Source organism: Lithobates pipiens, unplaced genomic scaffold, assembly GCF_037356315.1.
Source record: "Lithobates pipiens isolate NorthernLeopardFrog02 unplaced genomic scaffold, aLitPip1_a1.2 Scaffold_16, whole genome shotgun sequence".
Taxonomy (NCBI): domain Eukaryota; kingdom Metazoa; phylum Chordata; class Amphibia; order Anura; family Ranidae; genus Lithobates; species Lithobates pipiens.
The window spans coordinates 22,166,679-22,189,581 of NW_027507748.1; the positions used below are offsets into that span (position 1 = coordinate 22,166,679).

The window sequence follows — 22,903 nt, forward strand, 5'->3', positions numbered from 1 at the left end:
GAAAACTTATCTTCATATAGTCCTTCTGCAGAACCTGAATGATGGCAGAACAGGTCTCTGGAATAATGATTCCCAGAGCCTGGGGGGAGATGCCTGTGGAGAACTTGAGGTCCTGAAGGCTTCTCCCTGTCGCCAAGTAGCGCAACATGGTGATGAGCCTCTGCTCCGGAGTGATCGCTTGCCGCATGCAGGTATCCTGCCTGGTGATATAAGAGGACAGCAAAGCCAGCAGATGGTGAAAAACGGGGTCCGTCATCCGGAGATAATTCCTGAGATCATCAGGATTATTCTCCCGGATCTCACGGAGCAAAGGCATGTGCGAGAACTGGTCACACTGGCGAAACAAATTCTTGGTCCACAAACGTCTCCTCGCCCTGTTCATGGATCGGGCTTGTGTGAAAGCTAAAAGCCCAACACCAAGCCCCTGCACAGCACAAATTCTACGACGAGTACATACATGAAACATAGCTTGAAAATGGTCGGCTGGTCAGAATGGACAACAGAAAGCACCGATAAACAGCAATGCCTGAAAGAACGGCCAGAAAAGCAGAAACAAGCAGACAATAAGCAATGCAAATCAAAGCGTACTATACCAAGATATAGTCCACAATGAGAAACAAATGCTTACTGACTACACGCACTGATAATCAGATACGCACGGATAAGCACAAACTGAAGAGCAGTAACGAACTGAAGCACAAATCTGAAAAGCGCGAATCGTCTCTCACTAAACTTCTACTAACACGCGATAAACACGAGATCAGCAGAAGGAGCCCAAAGGGTCCTGGACGTGGTGCTGAACTTCCCTTTTCTAGTCCCGTCGTACGCGACTTACGTCACCGCGTTCTTGGCCTCCGGAACTTCCGACAACTTAGTCCGACCGTGTGTATGCAACACCACTTTCGGACCTCTTCCGGACTAAATCCGTAGGAATTTATCCAACGGATTTAGTTGCCGGAATGTCCGACCGTGTGTACGGGGGCTTACACATGTATTTGCAAATGGGTGCAACTAAACCCCAGGTTTTTAATGCATGCTGTTGGACAGGTCAATTTGGTTGGTTGCAGGCTGGTCAGTAAGTTGAGCTTGGAAATGTCTTTGTTTTTTTTATACGCGTTGCTTTTTCAATGCTCCTTGCAACAGTGACCAGTTACAGTTGCGGGCAGTAACCACTTGTTTGTACTATGAATTATATTGGCCAGGCAATGCACTGACACCTTTGCGGTCATAGTGCTATGGGCTGGGGGTTCAGTGTGCCCCTGTGCCTTTAAGTAGGGGTGGGCTCCCTTCAGGTCTCTCTGCCCTACACCTGTCCATCTAAATGCATGTGCTTCCATTGTTGGACACTTACAGAAATGAGAGTTTAGGTCTACAGAAAATGGGGTAGTTTGCTGTTTTTAATACATACTGTTGGACATGTCAGTTTGGTTGGTCGCAGGCTGGTCGGTAAGTTGAGCTTGGAAATTTCTTTGTTTTTTATATGCATTGCCTTTCCAATGCTCCTTGCTGCAGTGACCTGTTACAGGTGGGGGCAGTAGAGAAAAGAGAACGTTAGCCCGCTAAGAGAAGGCTAGCAAGGTTATTAATGGCAACAATAAATAGATCTAAATGAATTGATTCCAGTTTCAATAACTTAACCAATTTTATTAAAGTATCAAAAATAGAAAAAACCTGTGCAGTTCATAAAAATAATGGTTCTCAGTCTAATATAATTAATTGTGATACTCGCACAGACAAATAAAAAGAGCTAAGAAAAAGGCAGCAATGAGAAAACGTGAAAGCCTATTGGATAGTGGGCCAGTATCTGAAAAATCATCTTCCAAAAATAATGATCCTATAAGAATAATAAAGGCCTTTGGCTCACAGTGAAATAAAGTCCATTCCATTTTGGAAAAACATTGGGGCATATTGACTAGTTCCCCTGAAATGGCCAAAATAGTCGGTACTTCCTCCAAACTGGTGGCGCGACGTGCCAGGAGCTTGGGAGATATCTTGATTCCATCTGAATTTGTTAGAGAACCTGATATGAGATGGTTGGCTGACTACCCACGCACAAAGGGTATGTTTCCTTGCAAAAATTGTCAGATTTGTCCTTTTGTTCATAGAACTGCTATTTTTAAGGACGCCTTGGACAAGGAAACATATGAAATCCGTGATCTGATTAACTGTTCTACCACGCGGGTCATTTATTTATTAACGTGCCCCAAAATATACGTAGGTAAAACCAAAAGATCTTTAAAGATACGGATAGGTGAACATTTACATGAGATCAATGACAAAGGGAAACCGCCAGAGAAACCATTGGCAAAACATTTTGCACTATGCAATGGTGGCTCACCTAAAGGCACGACAGTAAAGGGTATATGTGCATTAAAATTACCTACTAGATGAGGGGATTTTAATCATGTGCTTCTGCAAAAAGAGAAGTGGTGGGTATATAAATTAAAATCTCTCTTTCCGATTGGATTAAACACTGAGTTGAATTTACAAGTGTTTTTTGATGCGTAATTGATAGACTGGTTAGTACTGTATATGACTGGTCACTTAACATGGGCACAAATTTGATGCTATATCTATGTATGAATTTTTTTTTTTTTTTACAAGGCTGTTACAACTAAATGCCACAGATTGAACAGGATTCCCTACTGTGCATCGGCTTTTCTATTGTTACACTATTGCACATTGTTTGACCTTTCCAGCACCAAGGGATGGAGAAATGTGACTATCATAACAATATTATTAGCGCTAACTGCAGATAGGATTTGTCTGAATTTTTCAGCTAATTTCCTCATCCCCTCTCCTCTTTCCCCCACTCAATATTGATTTAGTCCATTGATTAACCGTTTAGTTATTGGAAGAAATAAGGAATTTTGACCCTGTGATATTCAATAGGTAATCTATTACGTGGGTTGCAATGGACTAAAGCAATTTGTCCGAACTTGAGTAGTAGTTTGTGTTGTTTTATGTATGTCCTGTTTGTCTTATTGTCTGTGGGTACACAATTAATTATATTAGATTGCGAACCATTATTTTTATGAACTGTACGGGTTTTTTCTATTTTTGATACTTTAATAAAATTGGTTAAGTTATTTAAATTGGAATCAGTTAATTTAGATCTATTTATTGTTGGGTGAATGATCTAATTTTGGTCATAATTAGTGATGGACGAACTTCCGACGGGACGTTTCGCGAACGCGGCCAAAAGTTCGGTTCACGGAGGACCCCATTGACTTTAATGGCAGGCGAACCTTAAAAACCTCCAGGTCATATTTTCAGCCACAAAATACTCACTAGCTGTGCACACATAGTCCCACAACATGGACACTGACATAACAAAAGTATTAAGTGAATCTGGGATCGACAACGACAAGCATTCTTTTTTTATCTGTGAAATTTTGACAATTCAGGAGCGCATGAAGGCCATTGAGGAGAGGCAAGGTCAGGCCAGGTTATGAAGGGGGTGCAGGAGATGATCAGTGCCACAGTCAGGACAGCGCAGTCCTGTGCCAGTGTCCCAGTGTGCCTAACTGTGCTTGAGCCCCTCCCTCTGCCTGGCCCTTACCCCCACCTATGCAGGGCTCCATTGCGGTGGTCCAGAGGTGCCAGTCCAGTGCTGATCCTCAGCCATGGTGCTGGCACTGCCTGCTGATTGGCTTCTCCGCTGCTATCTCCCTCACTGTCTGAAACCAGCACCGCGATAGAGACTGAGCACTGACATCAGCACCGTGATAGAGAGCATTGACACCAGCACCGTGATAGAGAGCACTGACACCAGCACTGAGAGAGAGCACTGACACCAGCACCATGATAGAGAGCACTGACACCAGCACCGTGATAGAGAGCACTGAGACCAGCACCGTGAGAGCACTGACACCAGCACCGTGATAGAGAGCACTGAGACCACACCAGCACCGAGATAGAGAGCACTGAGACCAGCACTGAGATAGAGAGCACTGACACCAGCACTGAGATAGAGAGCACTGACACCAGCACCGTTATAGAGAGCACTGACACCAGCACCGTCATAGAGAGTACTGACACCAGCACCGAGATAGAGAGCACTGACACCAGCACCATGATAGAGAGCACTGACACCAGCACCGTGAGAGCACTGACACCAGAACCGTGATAGAGAGCACTGAGACCACACCAGCACCGAGATAGAGAGCACTGACACCAGCACCGAGATAGAGAGCACTGACACCACACCAGCACCGAGATAGAGAGCACTGACACCAGTACTAATACCAGAAACTCGGTGCGGGACCCAAAAATATGACACCGCTCAACCTCTTCAAACAGGAGGGTACGGGCATATAGTATGGTGTGCTTTTTTTGTACAAGGAAGTGAGCCAAAGGTAGAAGAAAGGTCTGTGTGCTCGATTAAATAAATCGTTTATAGAGTTATGCATATACATGGTCTACTGGTCACATGTGTTGAATTCCTCCGAGATCCATGCCTCATTCATTTTTATAAATGTGAGGTAGTCAACACTGTCGTGAGCTAGGTGAGTGAGCTTATCGGTCACAATCCCCCCTGCTGCGCTGAACGTCCTTTCGGACAGGACACTGGACGAGGGGCAAGCCAACAGTTCCATTGCAAATTGGGCAAGCTCTGGCCAGAGGTCAAGCCTGCCCACCCAGTAGTCCAGGGGTTCATCACTTCTCAGAGCGTCCACATCGGCCGTTAACCCGATGTAGTCGGACACCTGTCGGTCTAGGCATTCCCTGATACTGGATCCGGATGAGACCTGTCGATGGGTCGGCTGAAAGAATGACCTCATAATAGAAGTCACCAACCCATCTTCAAACCGCCCTTTTCTTGCAGGCGCTGTTGGATTGGTACCCGCAACTCTTTCTCTGGGAATGGGAATTCCTCCTCTGCCAGCGCACTCAAAAGCAGAATGCAGCATTTCTCAAAGCAAGGTCTGTAAGTCCTCCATTCTGACAGCCCTCTGTGATGGTGGTAACATTTCCACCATGTCAGCAAGGCGAGCCATGGCCGTGTAAGATCTTCTGAAATGGGCCGATATTTTCCTTGCCTGCCGCAAGATGTCCTGGACCCCAGGGTATTTGACAATGACTCGCTGAACGACCAAGTTTAAGACGTGTGCCATGCATGGCACTGTGTAATTTTGCCCTGTTTCAATGCGCTAAGCAGATTGACACCATTGTCACACACCACTTTACCAACTGTCAAATTGAGCGGTGTTAGACACTGATCTGCCTGTGAACGCAAAACTGAAAGGAGTGCAGGGCCAGTGTGGCTCTTGGCTTCCAGGCACAACAGACACAGCACAGCATGGCAACGTCTCATCTGGCATGTCGAATAGGTTCTGGGGATCTTGGGCAGCACAGCGGAAGAGATGCTAGCAGCGGAAAAGGAGGAGTCAGCCGAGGAGGAGAGGGAGGTGGATGGAGTAGGAGGAGGAGAAGAAGAGCCAGGCCTGCATGCAATTCGTGGCGGTAAAACCAAATCTACACGGGTGCCACGGGTTACATGCTTGACGGCCGTCAGAAGGTTCACCCAGTGGGCAGTAAAAGTTATATACCTTCCCTGCCCGTGTTTGCTAGACCACGTGTCTGTGGTCAGATGTATCTTGGTACCGACACTGTGCCAGAGATACATTCACTTGCCGCTGAACATGGCCATATAGCTCTGGGATGCCCTTCTGTGAGAAATACTTCCTTCCTGGGACCTTCCATTGTGGTGTTCCAATGGCCACAAATTTTCGAAAGGCCTGCGAGTCCACCAGTTTATATGGCAGTAGTTGGCGTGCTATCAGTTCTGACAAGCCATCCGTCAACCGTTGGGCAAGAGGGTTATCCAGCGTCATCTTTTTTTATGCTCGAACATTTGGCCCACGGAAGCCTACCTTTTTCCACAAAAATGTGAGGATGGCATGATGGAAGATGGAGTGAAGGACAATTGTGAGGAGAGAGGAGAAGGAGAAGTAGAAGACGAGGCTGGACGGTGAGAGCCTGGAGTGTGGCTTTGTGGGTTCCGTTGCTCCCACTGAGCTCGGTGATGGCAGCTCATGTGCCTTCTTAAGGCGGTCGTCCCTAGGTGAGTGTTGGGCTTACCGCGACTAATGCGTTGACTGCAAAGGCTGCAGATGGCAACACTATTGTCAGCAGCAGACACCTTAAAAAAAGCCCACACTGTGGAGCCATGTGCCGGCATCCTGGGAGCGCCAGATGTGACCGTACATGGTCGATGACTCGCTCTTGATACATTAGCAGTCTGCTTTGTCCCTCCTGTGCAATGTAAGTTCCGCCTGCTTCTCCTCCCTATCTGCTGGTCCATATCTCCCTCTGAACTCCCCTCCTCTTCCTCTCTTGTGGGCACCCACGTGACATCACTACACACGTCATCATCGATGTCACCTTCCCCACTGCTATAATTAGAGATCTCTGAGTAGGCAGCAACACCGGGGACCAACCTCCTCCTTGGGCTGATCTGGGTACCGTCGTCAGACTGCTGAGTGGCGGTTGTCGCTACCTCCTCTTCCTGATCCAATGCCAAGAGTGGCTGCGCATCGGCAATGTCTTGTGATGGATCGGAAAATAATTCCTGTGACTCAAGGGGAGGGTATATGGTGGTGGTGTTGGTGGTAGTGTCTTTGGGGGTGCACACAGCAGAGAGTGAAGAAGAGGGTGCAGATCGAGAGGATGAGGAGGGTGCAGAAGAGTAAGGCTGAGTGAGACACTCAACCAAGTCTGGTGCGTCCTTTGACATAATCGAACACACCTTCTGCAATTTGCCACTTTGGCTCAAGCCTGTTGCTCCTGCCCTACCCCTACCACCCCTGCGGAAGGGCCTGCCTCTTCCTCTGCCTGTCGTTTTTTAAATGACCCTGTGACAAAAGTCTCTAGAGAAGTGCAGTATATGTGGAAGAAGGTATATAACACCCCGCTTCAATCTGTCGTTTTGGGGGGCCACTGGTCTATCACACCAGTTATAATACTTTTTTCTAATTGCGTTTGTCACTCTTTGTAGTATCGCTACAAAACCGCTCAGCAGTCACAATGCTGCACAGTGGAAATGCACTATACTATGCTTTCTATATGTGCAAGTATTTTATATGTGTATTACCTATATACTGCACACCAAATAGTATACCTATACCAGTCCTCAAAAGGACCTTTGTGGACCTAATAGTAGCTAGCTAGTAGATAGTGAATTGCAGGCTGTCCCTGCTCCAAACACCAAACTGTCCCTCCCTACACTGAGAAATGACAGCTGCAGATTTGGTCAGCAGCACTGCATGCAGTGCACTATAATATGCTTTCTATATTTGAAAGAAAGTATATTATACGTGTACAACCCTATATACTGTACACCTATAAAAGGACCTTTGTGGACCTAGTAGTTAGTGATTTGCAGACTGTCCCTGCTCCAAACACCAAACTGTCCCTCCCTACACTGATAAAAGATAGCTGCAGAATCGGTCAGCACTCAGCTCAGCAGCACAGCAATCAAGTATAATATGCTTTCTATATTTGAAAGAAAGTATATTATACGTGTACAACCCTTTATACTGTACACCTATACCAGTCCTTAAAAGGACCTTTGTGGACCTAGTAGTTAGTGATTTGCAGACTGTCCCTGCTCCAAACACCAAACTGTCCCTCCCTACACTGATAAAAGACAGCTGCAGAATCGGTCAGGACTCAGCAGCACAGCAGTCAGCAGTGCACCATAATATACTTTCTATATTTGAAAGAAAGTATAATATAGGTCTATTACAACCCTATATACTGTACAGCTATACCAGTCCTTAAAAGAACTTTTGTGGACCTAAAAGTAATAGCTAGTGATTAAACTGACTGTCCCTACTCCACACAGTGTCCTGTCCCTACACTGACAAAAGACAGCTGCAGAATCGGTCAGCAGTGCACTCAGCAATCACCAGCACAGCAGTCAGCAGCAGTGCACCAGAACCCTATATACTGTACACCTATACCAGTCCTTAAAAGGACTTTTGTGGACCTAATAGCTAGTGATTTGTGTCACTACAGTCTATCCCTGCTCCACACAGCAACCTCTCCCTACACTGACAAAAGACAGAATGTAAAATGGCCGTCAGATCAGGTCTATTTATAAGGTAGGGGGTATGTCCATGTGCTGAAATGTTTCAATTGGCTGTCCTGTACCCCATGATGGATATGTCATGGGTCAAAGTTCTTCACAATGTAAACAAATATGGCCACCACGAATAGCGCCAGAGGTGCGTCGGTTTGGCGAATCGCGAACAAGCAAAATTCGCCGCAAACCAACCGCCGGGCGAACCGCAAGGCCATCTCTATTGATAATAGGAGCAGAACACCAGAAATGACCTCATTAGTCACGTTGCTTGGTTTTGATGAGGAGGTGACAGCTTCCAACTTCTTGGGGTCTGTAGCCATTCCTTAGTGGAAATGATTTGCCCAAGATAAGTAACAGAAGACTGATATAAATGGACATTTGTCAAGGGACAACTTCAACCCCTCATCATGAAATCTCTTCAGGACCTTCTCCAAGTGCTCTTCAAGGGTTCTGCCAAAGGCAATGATGGGTCTTGGGGATCTCTGATAGGTTGGCTTAGAGACATTTTTAAGGGGGGTGTCTGTACTGGAGAGGGTTGTCTCAGCTCCCTGCAGGGACCGCATCCCCCACTCCTCACTTGTTACAAGAGGTGGTGCATTTCTGTCCCATACAGGGTAAGGTATTTAGGATGTTCTTGGGAGGCTTTGTGGATTGTGGGGGTTCTGTTTTTTTGTGCAAGCAACATTTTGTATAGCCTTCTGATGCAATAAATTATGTATTAACTCAGTTGGGTGTGTAGAATCATCTGTTTTGTTGTTTTGTATCTTTGTTTATTATACATTTTGATTACACCCCCCTATATACTGGTTGAGTACTACACATAGGAATTAGGTGGGATTCACATTTTTCTTTGATTTTTTAAAGACAATGATGTTGTCGGTCCAAGTATGCCACCAAGTACATCTCTCCTCTCTAATTAATGTGGGGTTTCCATTAAAATTTCAACCAGATTCTACTCAGGCATGCAGCCAAGGTGGCCAGGAAAGGGAGGGCTGTGAGCATGCGCCCCCTCTTCCTGTACCAAACCAGGCCACATGCCTTTCAACATGGTGGGGGGGGGGGGTTACCTCATTGAAAAGTACCCTTGTATTAATATTGAGGGGTCCAATGCCTCTTCCAATCTCCGATGCCCCCCCTGAAAAAAAAGAGGTGGGGGTAATATGGGGGACTTATGGTGGAATCTGGAAGCCCCCTTCCAGGGGAATGAGTACAGGGGTAATATTAGTACCCCTTATTCATTCACTGAAATGTAAATACACACCGTAAATAAAAAATTCCTTAAATTAAAAAACACATACTTACCTGCTTAATTGATGTTACTATTGTCCTCAGAAATTATTCCACATCAATCACAGCTTCCAGCAATGTTAATCCTGCTTCAATTATGTCTGCTGATGCATACATGCTGCACCCCTATTGCTAAATGGCAAACTCCCCAGCTGCAGCAATACTTATATAGACAGCTGGGAATCCCCCTCAAAAATACCAATTCACCATATATTTTATTTATGATTGACCACCGTCCATAAAGGATTTTGTGTCTACAGAATTCTCTGACTCTTCACATTCTCCTGAACAAATGTCTTCTCTCCAGAAGTTAATGCAGTCTGTTTTTTGCTTTCAGGTTAAAGATCAGTTTGAGACAATGTCTGGGACAGACCCTGGTGAATATAAGGTCGAGAGTGTCATTGAACAGGAGAATGTTGGCAAGAGTTACTGGTTCTCGGTAATGTTGGTTTTATCTGAAGACTTCAACGCAAAGTTTTGGAGGTTACTCTGGATATTATCTATGATACTTTCCTGGGGTTAGCAACCCAAATTTTAGCCAAACCAAAAATAAGTAAATAAAATAGAGATTTTAAATAAATACCCCAGGAAAATATTGATATAGAACTCTTCATACATATACATAAAAGAGTTAAGAAAGCTTTATTACAAACATTAAAAAGTTCAATTGTTGCATGACAAAATCATATAAGGTGCCTAATGTATCTTAAAGTGGATGGACAGCACAGCACAGTGGTGTAGTGGGTAGAACTCACGCCTAGCAGTAAAAAGGGTCACTGGCTTGAATCCCAACCACGACACTACCTGCCTGGAGTTTGCATGTTCTCCCTGTGCCTGCGTGGGCCTCCTCCGGTTTCCTCCCACACCCCAAAGACATGCTGGTAGGTTAATTGGCTTCTGTCCAAAATTGGCCCCAGTATATGAAAGTGAGTTGGGGACCTTGGATTGTGGGCTCCTTGAGGGTAGGGACCAATGTGAGTGTGCCATGTATGTGTGGAACGCTGCATAAATTGATAAATATGGATAATTGTAGACACACCCACACTTGCTCAGGATGGACTGGTGTCTTTATTTAACCTTACTAGCCACGTAACTATGTGTAGCAGCTGTTTCACAATATAACCTGCAAATCTCGCTATGTTGGCCAGAGCAATATACACAGGCTTTCCAGTTAGGGAGAAGTTGCCTGTCATGTCTGGGTTTTTTTTTTTCAACCCCCCCTTCCTCTCTTTACACCAGTGTTTCTCAAATCCAGTCCTCAGGCCCCCCCAACAGGTCATGTTTTCAGGATTTCCCTCAGATGAAACGGCTGTGGTAATTGCTAAGGCAGTGAAACTGATCAAATCACCTGTGAAAAATAATGGAAAACCTGAAAACATGACCTGGTGGGGGGGCCTGAGGACTGGATTTGAGAAACACTGCTTTACACAGACACTCAGAGCTGCTTGTTTGGATCAGACTCTTCCAATAGGGAGTTTACAATCACCAGGGGGCAGAAAAGGACTGTGGAATAGGAAGTTCAGCGCAATGAACTGACTGAAGCATGTAATAGAACTACAAATCCCAGGCTGCATTGCAAGGAGCAGGAAGTTGGTGGGGAAGGAATAAGGTCACAGGCATTAGACCTGGAAGCTCTCTTGGTTGGAGAAAGGGAGTATCACCGCCAGGGGCAATTTTCCCCCCCGAGAAAATAATGAGCGGGTGAGCCGGCGGGTGACTGAGCAGCCGGTGGGTGAGCAAGAGGACAGGCAGGCTGGTGAGTGAGCAATCATGCTGGACGGACTGGCGTGTGACCGAGTGAGGCGAGCAGGCAAGTGTTATCGCGAAGCCGCTCCCCTTCTGAATATGTGACTGAAGGGTAAGGATGAGCTCAGGCGTGTTTGCATGGTCCACGTGCTGAGCCCGCCAGGACATCGGCGCAGCGGTGCGCTAATCACAGGCAGTGAGACATTGTCCGATCTCTGCAGCCGCACATCGGGGCAATGTCTCACTGCCTGTGATTAGCGCAGCGCTGCGCCGACTTCATGGCGGGCTCAGCACATGGACCATGCGAACACGCCTGAGCTCATGACTACTAAAGGGATGTTGTGTCGTGGCCATCTTGGTACTCCCGCACTCGTCCACAGTAAGCCTAGTGTTATAAGAAGGCAAGCGGACATCTTTGAAAACCCACCAAAGTTATGCTTTTCACAGTTATTTTTAACAGTAAACTCAACTTATGTTTCACTAAATAAGTTTAATGTTAAAAATAACTGTGAAAAGCAAGACTCCGTTGGGTGTATAAAGATGTCTGTTTGCCGACTTCTAACTCTAGGCTTACTGCTGACAAGTGGGGGTGTACCAAGATGGCTGCAATGCAACATCACTTTGGTTGCATATTCTGATGAGTAGTTGCTTTCTGACATCATCTCTCACCCTGCATCACCACAGCTCAGCTTCTGACAGAACACCGCCATCACTGTGCAGGCGTGGGCAGCAGAGATTACATTATCTCTCACTGCCAGCCCTGACTCTGGGACACAGCCACTGGCAAGTGACAATCAGCATCTTGTGGCAGGCAACATTGGAAGTGACAAATCTCATCTGGTGGCAGGGGATGTGGCAAGTGACATGGCAAGTGACAATCCGCATTTGGTGACAGCCGACAGTGGCAAGTGACATGCTGCATCTGGTGGCAGCCGGCGGTAGCAAGTGACGCGCTCAGGGCTCCGACTGATTCTGCATTATGGTGAGTTGAACTATTAAATTTTATATTACAATGTAATAATAAAAATAATGCGCTTCATTCATCCCGACACTGTAACAACTATGGCGCTGTGATGATTGAAGCGCCAAAACCAGCCATTGCCCCGACAAATTGCCTGCCAGTGCCCCTCCCGAGACTAGGCTCTGGATCCGCCCCTGATCACCGCTCCAGGAGGATCTTCCAATAACAGGGCTCCTCATCCAGTCAAAGAAACCACAGGTGCCGACAATGCATGTAGCAGTAAAAGAAAGCAAGCGAAAACCTCTGAAAACAAGCCTTTTATTCAAAAAGAACACAAAATCCAAAATAGCATGTCACAGCAGAACAGGAAAACTGATGCGTTTCGCATTAGGCACAGTGCTTACTCATAGCTATGAACCAATAATACCAAGCAGCTCCCTTGGGGGTTTGCTACATATGTAACTATGTAAACCAGATTTATGAAATGTGAGCTGGGCACATACCTGTATATCTGCAGTGTTTTATCTCTCTCCAAAATTGTCCCCTAGCTGTCTAGGATGTTAGAAATAGATTAGCAGAGCCCTGAACTATTCAACAATCAGCTCTGAAAGTCTCGGCCTATGAGGAGAAGGGGTGTGTGCGCCTTCCCTCCAATCAGCTGTCTTGGCTGTATGCCCAGACTTCACTGCAGTGTTGAACAGGAAGAGGAAATCTCCTAACATGATCTGAACTTTCTAAGCAGTATATAAAGCTGAAGACAGCAGATATACAGTGCCTTGAAAAAGTATTCACACCCCTTGAAATTTTCCACATTTTGTTATGTTACAACCAAAAACGCAAATGTATTTTATTGGGATTTTATGTGATAGACCAACACAAAGTGGCACAAAATTGTCAAGTGGAAGGAAAATTATAAATGGTTTTTAAATTATTTTTACAAATACGTATGTGAAAAGTGTGGCGTGCATTTGTATGGCGCCCCCCGGAGTCAATACTTTGTAGAACCACCTTTTGCTGCAATTACAGCTGCAAGTCTTTTTGGGGATGTCTCCACCAGCTTTGCACATCTAGAGAGTGATATTTTTGCCCATTTTTCTTGTTCCTCAAACCTCAATTCAACAATCTGGTCCTCTGTTCATTATTCCCTATACCAGGCAGTGGAGCCCTGCCTGACTCCCCTCCATCCAACACTGTGGTCTGATGCTCCTAACCCACCGATCGTACACTGTGCTCCCCGCTCCTGACCACCCATCCAAAGCTGTGGTTCCCCACTCCTCACTCCTCTGTCCCTCATTGTGGGTCCTCACACCACACTGCTGTTCCCACTCCTTACCCCCCCCCCCCCTAATTATATGTTGCTGTCTCCTACTCCTCAATCCTCCTCTTTTACATTGCTTGCTTGCCACCACTCGCACCTCCGCACTTCACATACAGTGCCTTGAAAAAGTATTCATACCCCTTGAAATTTTCCACATTTGGTCATGTTACAGCCAAAAAACGTAAATGTATTTTATTGAGATTTTATGTTATAGACCAACACAAAGTGGTACATAATGTTTTTCAATTTTTTTTTTACAAATGAGTATATGAAAAGTGTGGCATCCATTTGCATTCCGCCCCTTTTACTCTGATAGCCCTAACTAAGATCTAATAGGACCAATTGTCTTCAGAAGTCACCAAACTAGTAAATAGAGTCCACCTGTGTGTAATTTAATCTCAGTATAAATACAGCTGTTCTGTGAAGTTCTAAGAGGTTTGTTAGAGAACCTTAGTGAACAAACAGCATCATGAAGGCCAAGGAACACACCACACCAGACAGGTCAGGGATAAAGTTGTGGAGAAGTTTAAAGCGAACCTAGCAAGACACGGCCGTCCACCTAACCTGACAGACCGGGCAAGGAGAGCATTCATCAGAGAAGCAGCCAAGAGGTCCATGGTAACTCTGGAGGAGCTGCAGAGATCCACAGCTCAGGTGGGAGAATCTGTCCACAGGACAACTGTAATGCCGCGTACAGACGAACGGCCATTCCGACAACAAAAACTTGGATTTTTTTCTGACTCAAACCTGTCTTGCATACACACGGTCACACAAGATGTTGTCGGAAATTCTGAACATCAAAAACACGGTGACGTACAACATGTATGACGAGGAGAAAAATTAAGTTCAATAGCCAGTGCAGCTCTTGAATGAGAATGAATGAACGAGTGACTTGTATAGCGCTACCTATGTGAACTGAATTGCCTCAGGGTGCTTTCTTGCCACTGGTGTCCATCTGCAGCTTTTTACACAGTCCTTTAACCTGTAGGGCCCCGACACACTTACTACACATACACATATTATGGCCAATTTTTTGGACAGGGTCTAATTAACCTACCAACAGGTCTTTGGAGTGTGGGAGGAAACCGGAGTACCTGGGGGAAACCCACGCAGGCACAGGGAGAACATGCAAACTCCAGGCAGATAGTGTTGTGGTTGGGATTTGAACCAGCAACCCTATTGCTGCTAGGTGAAAGTGCTAACCACTACACCACTGTGCTGCCCTCTTCTGCTTGATTCCCAGCATGCGTCGACTTTTGTGCGTTGGTATTGTGTACACACGCTCAGAATTTCCGACAACAAGTTTTGTTGTGGGAAAATTTGAGAACCAGCTCTCAAACATTTGTTGTCGGAAATTCCGACAGCCAATGTCCGATGGAGCATACACACGGTTGGAAATTCAGATCGTGTGTACGTGGCATTAGTCGTGCACTACACAAATCTGGCCTTTATGGAAGAGTGGCAAGAAGAAAGCCATTGTTGAAAAAAAGCCATATGAAGTCCTTGTTTGCAGTTTGGGAGAAGCAGACATGTGGAAGAAGGTGCTCTGGTCAGACCAAAATTGATTTTTATGGCCTAAAAGCAAAACGCTATGTGTGGTAGGAAAACTAACACTGCACATCACCCTGAACACGCCACTTTTCTTCAGCAGGGACAGGGGAGCTAATCAGAGTTGATGTAAACATGGATGGAGCCAAATACAGGGCAATTTTAGAAGAAAATCTGTACACACGACCAGACTTTTCAATGGACTGAATTACGAAGGACTTTACGACGGAGTTCCGTCGAATCGGACTTGTCTACACATGATCTCAACAAAGTCCAACGGATTCGACCGTGATGATGTTCAACCGGTCTAGAATAAAGAAGTTCATAGCCAGTAGCTAACAGCTGCCCTAACGTAGTTTTTCCTCCATTGGACTAGCATACAGATGAACTGATCTTTCGACCGGACTCGAGTCCGCTGGAAAGATTTGAAACATGTTCTATTTCTAAAGTCCAACAGATCGACAGAAAAGGTCCGCTGAAGCCCACACACGGTCGAATTGTCCACCGGATTCGTTCCGTCGGACCAGTTTGGTTGAAAAGTCCGGCCGTGTGTACACGGCATTATAGTCTGCAAAAGACTTGAGACTGGGGCGGAGGTTCACCTTCCAGCAGGACAACAACCCTAAACATACAGCCAGAGCTACAATGGAATGGATTAGATCAAAGCATATTCATGTGTTAGAATGATCCAGTCACAGTCCAGACCTAAATCCAATTGAGAATCTGTCAAGACTTGAAAATTGCTGTTCACAGACGCTCTCCATCCAATCTGATAGCACATGAGCTATTCTGCAAAGAAGAATGGGCAAAAATGTCCCTCTCTAGATGTACAAAGCTGGTAGAGACATCCCCAAAAAGACTTTCAGCTGTTATTACAGTGAAAGGTGGTTATACAAAGTATTGACTCAGGGGGGCCAAATACAAATGCCCCCCTCACATATTTATTTGTAAAACATTTTGAAAACCAGTTATTATTTTCTTTCCACTTCACAATTATGTGCCACTTTGTGTTGGTCTATCACATAAAATCCCAATAAAATACATTTACGTTTTTGGTTGTAACATGACAAAATGTGGAAAATTTCAAGGGGTGTGAATACTTTTTTAAGGCAATGTAGCTCTAACATATTCAATCACATCAGCCTCTGAATCAGATGAGCTTACACTTTAATGCCCCCCCCCCCCACATTCACAACATGGGCAGACTAGGCCGGGGGGCAAGTGCCCCCTGGGCCACGCTGATGCACTATAAAATGGTCACACCACTTCCCTCATTATAGCACACGCTGTATAGCACATGTAATTTTACGCTGACAGTGCAGCAGTCAATAATACTGAAACGGCACACCCAGCGGCTGTGAGACCATCCACTCACCTGTTCACACGGGTGCAGTATGCAAGACATGAATTAAGGTTGGAAAGTGACAGAGGAAGTTTAACCAATAAGGAGAGAGATAGTCACCTCTGGGTCTGGTGGGTGATGTGTTCTGTTTGTGGAGCATATGTGATTGTTGGAAGAAGGAGGAAGCGCTGTTTTGTGAGGCTGTGCAGCAAGGTGGACTGCAGCTGGTTCTATAGGAGAGCAGCGGGAGACATGGGGAGTTGATATTGGAGAGCAGCTGTAACCACGGTGAGTTTATTCTCCGCTAGTGATGGACGAACTTCCGACGGGACGTTTCGCGAACGCGAAACGCGAACGGACACAAACGTTCGCGAAAACGACCGTTCGCCGCGGGCTCCATTGACTTCAATGGGAGGCGAATTTCGCAAACCTTTAGGTCGAATTTGCGGCCACGGGGTAATTATTAGGGGGTAGCACGTAGTCCCACCACCTGGACAATAGCATAATACATGTATGAGGTGAATTTGGGATCGATAACTACAAGCATTTTTTTTTTATTTGGGAAATTGTTCTGACAATTCAGGACTATGGAGCTAATGAAGGCAATGGAGGAGAGGGAAGGTCAGGGACCAGGGTAGGCAAACAAGAGGGTGCAGGAGATACAGAGCACTGACAGCAGCACCGTAATACAGAGCACTGACATCAGCACCGTGACATACAGCGCTGACAGCAGCTCCGTGACATACAGCGCTGACAGCAGCTCCGTGACATACAGCGCTGACAGCAGCTCCGTGACATACAGCGCTGACAGCAGCTCCGTGACATACAGCGCTGACAGCAGCTCCGTGACATACAGCGCTGACAGCAGCACCGTGACATACAGCGCTGACAGCAGCTCCGTGACATACAGCGCTGACAGCAGCTCCGTGACATACAGCGCTGACAGCAGCTCCGTGACATACAGCACTGACAGCAGCTCCGTGACATACAGCGCTGACAGCAGCTCCGTGACATACAGCGCTGACAGCAGCACCGTGACATACAGCGCTGACAGCAGCTCCGTGACATACAGCGCTGACAGCAGCTCCGTGACATACAGCGCTGACAGCAGCTCCGTGACATACAGCGCTGACAGCAGCTCCGTGACATACAGCGCTGACAGCAGCTCCGTGACATACAGCGCTGACAGCAGCACCGTGACATACAGCGCTGACAGCAGCTCCGTGACATACAGCGCTGACAGCAGCTCCGTGACATACAGCGCTGACAGCAGCTCCGTGACATACAGCACTGACAGCAGCTCCGTGACATACAGCGCTGACAGCAGCTCCGTGACATACAGCGCTGACAGCAGCACCGTGACATACAGCGCTGACAGCAGCTCCGTGACATACAGCGCTGACAGCAGCTCCGTGACATACAGCGCTGACAGCAGCTCCGTGACATACAGCGCTGACAGCAGCTCCGTGACATACAGCGCTGACAGCAGCTCCGTGACATACAGCGCTGACAGCAGCTCCGTGACATACAGCGCTGACAGCAGCTCCGTGACATACAGCGCTGACAGCAGCACCGTGACATACAGCGCTGACAGCAGCTCCGTGACATACAGCGCTGACAGCAGCTCCGTGACATACAGCGCTGACAGCAGCTCCGTGACATACAGCGCTGACAGCAGCTCCGTGACATACAGCGCTGACAGCAGCTCCGTGACATACAGCGCTGACAGCAGCTCCGTGACATACAGCGCTGACAGCAGCTCCGTGACATACAGCGCTGACATCAGCACCGTGACATACAGCGCTGACAGCAGCTCCGTGACATACAGCGCTGACAGCAGCTCCGTGACATACAGCGCTGACAGCAGCTCCGTGACATACAGCGCTGACAGCAGCTCCGTGACATACAGCGCTGACAGCAGCTCCGTGACATACAGCGCTGACAGCAGCACCGTGACATACAGCGCTGACAGCAGCTCCGTGACATACAGCGCTGACAGCAGCTCCGTGACATACAGCGCTGACAGCAGCTCCGTGACATACAGCACTGACAGCAGCTCCGTGACATACAGCGCTGACAGCAGCTCCGTGACATACAGCGCTGACAGCAGCACCGTGACATACAGCGCTGACAGCAGCTCCGTGACATACAGCGCTGACAGCAGCTCCGTGACATACAGCGCTGACAGCAGCTCCGTGACATACAGCGCTGACAGCAGCTCCGTGACATACAGCGCTGACAGCAGCTCCGTGACATACAGCGCTGACAGCAGCTCCGTGACATACAGCGCTGACAGCAGCTCCGTGACATACAGCGCTGACAGCAGCTCCGTGACATACAGCGCTGACAGCAGCTCCGTGACATACAGCGCTGACAGCAGCTCCGTGACATACAGCGCTGACAGCAGCTCCGTGACATACAGCGCTGACAGCAGCTCCGTGACATACAGCGCTGACATCAGCACCGTGACATACAGCGCTGACAGCAGCTCCGTGACATACAGCGCTGACAGCAGCTCCGTGACATACAGCGCTGACAGCAGCTCCGTGACATACAGCGCTGACAGCAGCTCCGTGACATACAGCGCTGACAGCAGCTCCGTGACATACAGCGCTGACAGCAGCACCGTGACATACAGCGCTGACAGCAGCTCCGTGACATACAGCGCTGACAGCAGCTCCGTGACATACAGCGCTGACAGCAGCTCCGTGACATACAGCACTGACAGCAGCTCCGTGACATACAGCGCTGACAGCAGCTCCGTGACATACAGCGCTGACAGCAGCACCGTGACATACAGCGCTGACAGCAGCTCCGTGACATACAGCGCTGACAGCACCTCCGTGACATACAGCGCTGACAGCAGCTCCGTGACATACAGCGCTGACAGCAGCTCCGTGACATACAGCGCTGACAGCAGCTCCGTGACATACAGCGCTGACAGCAGCTCCGTGACATACAGCGCTGACAGCAGCTCCGTGACATACAGCGCTGACAGCAGCTCCGTGACATACAGCGCTGACAGCAGCTCCGTGACATACAGCGCTGACAGCAGCTCCGTGACATACAGCGCTGACAGCAGCTCCGTGACATACAGCGCTGACAGCAGCTCCGTGACATACAGCGCTGACAGCAGCTCCGTGACATACAGCGCTGACAGCAGCTCCGTGACATACAGCGCTGACAGCAGCTCCGTGACATACAGCGCTGACAGCAGCACCGTAAGCAGCCCCAGGAGGAAGTCAGCACAGCACAGGGATGGTGTGATCCCCTCATAATAAGAACCCCCAGGAGGAAGTCAGCACAGCACAGGGATGGTGGGAGCCCCTCATAATAAGAACACCCAGGAGGAAGTCAGCACAGCACAGGGATGGTGGGAACCCCTCATAATAAGCAGCCCCAGTAGAAATATGACACCGCTCAACCTCTTCAAAGAGGAGGGTAGGGGCATATAGTACGGTGTGCTTTTTTGGGTCAGGGAAGTGAGCCAAATGAATTAAGAAGGTCTGTGTGCTTGATTCCAAAAATTGTTTATAGACATATACATGGTCTACTGATCACATGTGTTGAATTCCTCCGAGATCCATGCCTCATTCATTTTTAGAAATGTGAGGTAGTTAACACTGTGGTGAGCTAGGCGAGTACGCTTATCGGTCACAATCCCCCCTGCTGCGCTGAACGTCCTTTCGGACAGGACACTGGATGAGGGGCAAGCCAACAGTTCGATTGCAAATTGGGCAAGCTCTGGCCAGAGGTCAAGCCTGCCCACCCAGTAGTCTAGGGGTTCATCACTCCTCAGAGCGTCCACATCGGCCGTTAACCCAATGTAGTCGGACACCTGACGGTCTAGGCGTTCCCTGATGCTGGATCCGGATGACACCTGTCGATGGGTCGGCTGAAAGAATGACCTCATATCCGAAGTCACCAACACATCTTCAAACCGGCCTCTTCTTGCAGGCGCTGTTGGATTGGTACCCGCAAATCCTTCTCTGGGAGTGGGAATTGCTCCTCTGCCAGCGCACGCAAAAGCAGAATGCAGCATTTCTCGAAGCAAGGCCTGGAAGTGCTGCATTCTGACAGCCCTCTGCGACGGCGGTAACATTTCCGCCATTTTGTGTTTGTACCGGGGGTCTAAGTACGTTGCCACCCAGTACTGGTCCTTGACCCTCATGCTTTTTATACGGGGGTCCCTATTAAAACACTGGAGCATGAAGGCCCCCATTTGCACTAAAGTGGAAGCGGTGTGGTGGCCTGGCTCCTGCTCATCATCCAGGATAATGTCGTCCTCTTCATTCTCCTCTCCCCATCCTCGCACAACAGGGATCCCAGAAAGGTTTAAAGCATGCTCTTCTTGCTCCTGCTCATCCGCCCCGGCACCATCCTCCTCTGACTCCTCATCAGACTCCTGTTGTTGACTTGTCTCAGATAGAGTAGCCCCCCCTGGGAATTCATCCAGCATTGCGACTTCCTCATCTTCCCGCTCCTGCTCCTCCACAGCCTGATCAATGACACGACGCAATGCACGCTCCAGAAAGAAGGCATAAGGTACCATGTCACTGATGGCGCCATGGCTGCGACTGACCAGTTTGGTGATCTCCTCAAATGGCCGCAGAAGTCTGCATGTGTCGCGCATGAGCAGCCACTGGCGCGGTGAAAAAAAACCCAGCTCCCCAGAACCGTTTCTTTCGCAGAGTTCATACAGGTAGACGTTAACTGCACGTTTCTGCTGGAGCAGCCTATCAAGCATATAGAAGGTTGAGTTCCATCGCGTCGGGCAATCGCAAATAAGACGTCTGACCGGCAGATGGTGTCGCCGCTGAATGTCAGCAAGGCGAGCCATGGCCGTGTAAGATCTTCTGAAATGGGCCGAGATTTTCCTTGCCTGCCGCAAGATGTCCTGGACCCCAGGGTATTTGACAAGGAATCGCTGCACGACCAAGTTTAAGACGTGTGCCATGCACGGCACGTGCGTGATTTTGCCCTGTTTCAATGCGCTAAGCAGATTGGCACCGTTGTCACACACCACTTTACCAACTGTCAAATTGAGCGGTGTTAGCCACTCATCTGCCTGTGAACGCAAAGCTGAAAGGAGTGCCGGGCCAGTGTGGCTCTTTGCTTCCAGGCACAACAGACGCAGCACGGCATGGCAACGTCTCACCTGGCATGTGGAATAGGTTCTGGGGAGCTTGGGCGGTGCAGTGGAAGAGACGCTAGCAGCGGAAAAGGAGGAGGCAGCTGAGGAGGAGAGGGAGGAGGATGGAGTAGGAGGAGGAGAAGAAGAGTCAGGCCTGCATGCAATCCGTGGCGGTAAAACCAAATCTACACGGGTGCCACGGGTTACATGCTTGACGGCCGTCAGAAGGTTCACCCAGTGGGCAGTAAAACTGATATACCTTCCCTGCCCGTGTTTGCTAGACCACGTGTCTGTGGTCAGATGTATCTTGGCACCGACACTGTGTGCCAGAGATACATTCACTTGCCGCTGAACATGGCCATATAGCTCTGGGATGCCCTTCTCTGAGAAATACTTCCTTCCTGGGACCTTCCATTGTGGTGTTCCAATGGCCACAAATTTGCGAAAGGCCTCCGAGTCCACCAGTTTATATGGCAGTAGTTGGCGGGCTATGAGTTCTGACAAGCCAGCCGCCAACCGTTGGGCAAGAGGGTTATCCGGCGTCATCATTTTTTTACGCTCAAACATTAGGCCCACGGAAGCCTGCCTTTTTGCAGAAAAATGTGAGCTTGGCGTGATGGAAGGTGGAGTGGAGGACAATTGTGAGGAGAGAGGAGAAGGAGAAGTAGAAGACGAGGCTGGACGGTGAGAGCCTGCAGTGTGGCTTTGTGTGTTCCGTTGCTCCCACTGGGCTCGGTGATGGCTGCTCATGTGCCTTCTTAAGGCGGTCGTCCCTAGGTGAGTATTGGGCTTACCGCGACTAACGCGTTGACTGCAAAGATTGCAGATGGCAACGCTATTGTCAGCAGCGGACACGTTAAAAAAAGCCCACACTGCGGAGCCATGTGCCGGTGTCCTGGGAGCGCCAGATGTGACCGTACATGGTCGATGACTCGCTCCTGATACATTTGCAGTCTGCTTTGTCCCTGCTGTGCAATGTAAGTCATTGCTGCTTCTCCTCCCTATCTGCTGGTCCATATCTCCCTCTGAACTCCCCTCCTCTTCCTCTCTTGTGGGCACCCACGTGACATCACTAGACACGTCATCATCAACGTCACCTTCCCCACCGCTATAAGTAGAGTAGGCAGCAACACCGGGGACCAACCTCCTCCTTGGGCTGATCTGGGTACTGGCGTCAGACTGCTGAGTAGCGCTTGTTGCTACCTCCTCTTCCTGATCCAATACCAAGAGTGGCTGCGCATCAGAAATGTCCTCTTGATATGGATCGGAAAATAATTCCAGTGACTCAAGCGGAAGGTATGTGGTGGTGGTGGTGGTGGTCGTGTTGTTGGTGGTAGTGTCTTTGGGGGTGCACATAGCAGAGAGTGAAGAAGAGGGTGCAGATCGAGAGGATGAGGAGGGTGCAGAAGAGTAAGGCTGAGCGAGCCACTCAACCAAGTCTGGTGCATCCTTTAAAGTAATTGAACGCACCTTCTGCA

The 22,903-nt window shown here is 48.3% G+C and overlaps 1 protein-coding gene and 1 long non-coding RNA gene across 2 annotated transcripts in view; both read left to right on the plus strand.

Annotated features, from left to right (window-relative positions):
- The window catches only part of LOC143981660 (uncharacterized), a 264,222-nt gene that overhangs the window by 118,589 nt on the left and 122,730 nt on the right, over positions 1-22,903 (plus strand). The window lies entirely within an intron of this gene.
- LOC143981659 (cystatin-B-like) overlaps positions 1-22,903 on the plus strand; it is a 79,898-nt gene that overhangs the window by 38,767 nt on the left and 18,228 nt on the right. The window contains exon 2 of the mRNA XM_077479658.1: positions 9,714-9,815. Coding sequence (XP_077335784.1) covers positions 9,714-9,815 — 102 coding nt within the window. The remainder of the gene's footprint in view (positions 1-9,713; positions 9,816-22,903) is intronic.